A 4,141-nucleotide genomic window follows, 5' to 3' on the forward strand; every position below is an offset into this window, starting at 1 on the left:
CTCTGGGAACTTGCTGTGGAATTCAACCTGTGAGTTTGCCTGTGAAGTAGGGTTTGTGTTGAAGGGATCAGACAGGCTGCAGTGCAGCGCTTCTGGAAAGTGGGATGGAGAGCAGCCGGAATGCAAAGGTACTTTTCTTTATCACTGCCCTTCCCAGTACACAGGGCTCTCACTGCTTGTATAGAGTGCTCCTGTGGCGTCCAAACTAACCGCTGATGTGCTCTCTGTGTGTCTCAGCTGTGACATGTGAAGCAGTGAACAGGCCTGAAAACGGCTTTGTGGAATGTACCAGCCATCATCCAGAATTCACCTACAACTCGGCCTGTGAGTTCCGTTGTGAGGAGGGCTACAGATTAAGTGGATCACCCACAATTCAGTGCACAGCTCAGGGAGAATGGTCAGAGCCCTTCCCAAAGTGTGAAGGTAGGTCTTTGTCCTTTCAAAATAATCAAGTCAGGCTCAGGAGCCTAGGTATCTGTTACAAGCATGACACCTCAAATCCTGTGTATTAAAAGTAAGGCCAGCTCGTGAGCTGGTGCAAATTGGTGTAGCGCCATTGAACTCAACGGAGCTACACCAGTTTGCATGAGCTGAGGATCTGATCTAAAGTGATTCCTATTGAAGTCTTAAAGTGCAGAACATTTGAAAAAACAAGTTAGCTTGATACAGTAGTACTACCAGCCCTTTACTTTGCTGAAGTCTAATATATTTTAGCAAAAACTCACTGCAAGGTCATTTATCCCAGAAATGAAATGCAGATGGTGAAATATGGTGCACATTTACTAGAACCAATAGTGGGACCCAGTTTTGGACATTTCTTAGAGTCTTAATTAACCGTTTGTATGTGTTTTTGTATTTCAGTTGCACAGTGTGAAACCCTGATACTCCCTGAGAAGGGCTCCATGAACTGTTCACACCCTCTTGGGGATTTTGCATACAGCACAGTTTGCGAGTTTAACTGTACAGGGGGATGGTTGCTAAACGGCTCTAACGTACTTCAGTGCGGCGCTGCAGGGAACTGGACTGCAAGTCAGCCGACGTGCGAAGGTATTTTATGTGTGTTTTTACTTGTAACTAGGTGCTGAAGAGGCCTGGCCTTGTTATTAGATGAGAATCTAGGGAAGGATGGGATTCAATGACTTTTGTCATTTCTAGCGCCGGTCAGATATATTTTTTCCCATTGAAAATATTTGACTTTTTGTTAAAAATCCCGAAAACTCAGAAATTGACATTTTTTGGTTTTCAGCTGAAAATTTTCCTGTTTTTGGCTTTCCATCGAAAAATTGAAAATTTTCAAGGAAAGCAAACAATTTCTGTGACAATTTTCATTGAGGCAAAAACCCAATTTAAAAAAAAAAAAAGCATTTAGACTGAATTTTTTTTGCCAGCTCTAAATACCTCATAACTGACATATTTTCAGGCTAGAACCAAATAGCTCACTTCTATAAGTGGTTGCAAATTATGAGTGGGATTTAAAAAAATGTTCCACCTTGGCTTAACTCTGCTCTTATCCGAGTCAACGGGAGTTGTGTCACTGATTGCAATAGGAGCAACAATGGGCCACACTGAGCACTTTCAAAAATCCCACCTATCATCCCTAAGATACCTTTCCTCACATTGTGTCGTACATTACTCCTTGAGTCAATTCATTGATTTCAGTGGGACTGCTCAAGGAGTCAGACATTACTCAGTGGGAGTAAAGATATCAAAATCTGACCCTAAAGATCCATTCAAAGTAACAAGGGACCCTGCAGAATTGCATCCTCGCTAACCTGCCACCAGTTAGACGGGACTATTTTCAGCATAAAGCTTTCAGCCATTGTTTGGCATATGCAGAGGCTTTCCCTGCCCAGTCCTGCATACAGCAGGTGCCACCAGTCAGTGTGACAAACCAAAGGAAATAAGCAGCTGTCTTGCTGCTTGCAATAGGACTGAATGGAAACGGAACAAGCAGAAAGCACTTCAGAGACTGTGCATTCCTCCTGATCTCATAGGATCTTCTTTGCCTTCTTAGCTCCCCAAGTGCCTGAAGAACTGCTCAGTTACGTCTCTGTTGGAATAGCAGCCACCGGTGCCTCGCTCCTGTCGACAGCATCATTCCTCATTTGGCTTGTAAAGCGCCTTCGAAGGAAAGGTGAGATACTGTCCCAGGTTCATCTCTTTATTTGCACCCTCTGTAGAACTGGTTGGAAATTTTTCAGAAAAAAAAAAAAGTGGAAACTTCAGAGAGAAAATTCCCATCTGTGTTGAAATTTTTCAAATTTCCCTCGAAATATTCCATTTTTAGGTTTTTGACAAAAATCTCCCCAAATTCAACAAAAATGAAGAATTTTCATGTTCTTTGAACATTGCTGCAGAAAATAAAATACGTTTTTCGACCAGCTTTAATCATTAGCAGTTATTGCCAGGAGAACTGACCAGGGATCAGCCAGGAGGACATCAACCAGAAATAACAGTGGTGCCTCCAACCGCTATTGCTCAGTATGCCAGATAGGGCATTTGCAGTGTTGTTGTAGCCGTGTTGGTCCCAATATATTAGAGAGACAAGGTGGGTGAAATAATGTCCTTTATTGGATCACCTTGTTTCTAGAGATATGAATAATGACTGTTATAGAAACAGATATCTATAGAAACAATTATGACTGCAGAGCTGAACAAATAATTCAGAGCAAATAATTTATTTGTCAAATGGAGACTCTTTCTTCTCACAAGTAGTGCATAAGCAGTTTATGCCATTTTTGATTGATCTGCATTTTAAAAATTATTTGCTGACTACTTTCCTGCTCTGCAGTTTGCTCACAGTTTGTTACAAGCATTTGATATTCAAAACATGAGCAATGCTGATTAGTTTTAATTGGACAAATCAGTCACATGGTATCTTTCATTTCCCTGATTATATGAGACATAAAATCAGGTTTCCAATGAAACAACTTACATTTACAAGATGAGAATTTGCTTCCCAGGAATATTCCCTAATATTCACTTAAGATGCATTATTTCTGTTAATTTTCCTGACAATCAACGTGTTTGTTAGAATATGAATGGAACATGAACACAAGACGGCTACAAAGGCACCCTAAGAGAATACACTGTGTTAGTTAGGCAAATATATGTGGAGCGTTCATTGAGATACCTGTTCAGTTCTACTTGTAAGTACTGATTTCTCACAGGGAGCAGAGGGGCTGGTCCTAGAGGCCCAGATGTAACAAGTTGCTCTGCTCATGGGTTATAACATTTTGGGGAACAGCTTCCAGGTCTAAGGCCATTACAGGTCAGAAGGGTTATGGAGAAGAGGTGATGATACCTCACCTCAGCCTATAACAGATTTCTGTTGTTAAATCAGTGGGGTAATTCTCCAACAAAACAATGAAATAAATAGCTTGCAAGATGGAGATGGTCATCTCCAGAATGCTAATGATATTATCTTTTTCTCTTGCAGCAAAGAAATTTACTCCTGCCAGGTACGTTGTATTTAAAAAACCACATGAGAAGCATTGCAGTCATTCTTTGCTAACATCACACTGATGTACAGAACAGTTGTATATAAATTCCTCTCCTCTATATCTTACAGCAGCTGCCAGAGTCTCAATTCAGAGTGTACCTTCCAAAGCACTGCTCATCGAATCTAACGCCAAGTGACTCTGGTAAGATACGCGAGATATTTACACTCATAATTTAGTTTCCTTTTTAAAACACAAACAAACATAGAACGCATTGCTCTTTAGAATGACCTTTAACTGCTGTGTATTTCCAGCAATAAGATTAACCCCTTACTTACCGTGGGACACAGCATACGTGCTGTGGTGATGAGGCCATAAAAGTACCCAGAGATTGACAGATTAATCGATTCGGCGATGGCCATTCCTACGACTAAAGGATAATTGTGTTAGGTTCTGTGCCCAACCTTAGGAAATAGTAGAAACTCCTTTACAATGTGACTATGGGCCAGATGCAAAAGAGCTTTGGAATAAGGGAATACAAACCTGTGCCTGTATCTTCCTGTTTTAAAAAGGAAATCTGTTATCTCTGCAGGAATTGAAGCTATCTTCATGGATGCCTCAGAGCCCCTCAGGAAATGGAGCTATGCAGTCCTCAGCAAGCGGCCAGGTATTGATACATCTTGCTGACAAGATGATTAGCC

The 4,141-nt window shown here is 41.1% G+C and overlaps 1 protein-coding gene across 1 annotated transcript in view; it reads left to right on the forward strand.

The window, feature by feature from the left end:
* Positions 1 to 3,629, forward strand: part of LOC113407561 (E-selectin-like) — a 6,403-nt gene extending 2,774 nt beyond the window's left edge. Inside the window, exons 5-8 of the mRNA XM_029912444.1 lie at positions 862 to 1,047; positions 2,015 to 2,134; positions 3,440 to 3,461; positions 3,572 to 3,629. Of these exons, the coding sequence (XP_029768304.1) occupies positions 862 to 1,047; positions 2,015 to 2,134; positions 3,440 to 3,461; positions 3,572 to 3,629 (386 nt within the window). The remainder of the gene's footprint in view (positions 1 to 861; positions 1,048 to 2,014; positions 2,135 to 3,439; positions 3,462 to 3,571) is intronic.
* Positions 3,630 to 4,141: the final 512 nt, after the last annotated feature.

Source organism: Terrapene carolina, unplaced genomic scaffold, assembly GCF_002925995.2.
Source record: "Terrapene carolina triunguis isolate 2854851 unplaced genomic scaffold, T_m_triunguis-2.0 Scaffold212, whole genome shotgun sequence".
In the NCBI taxonomy this organism is placed as follows: Eukaryota; Metazoa; Chordata; order Testudines; family Emydidae; genus Terrapene; species Terrapene triunguis.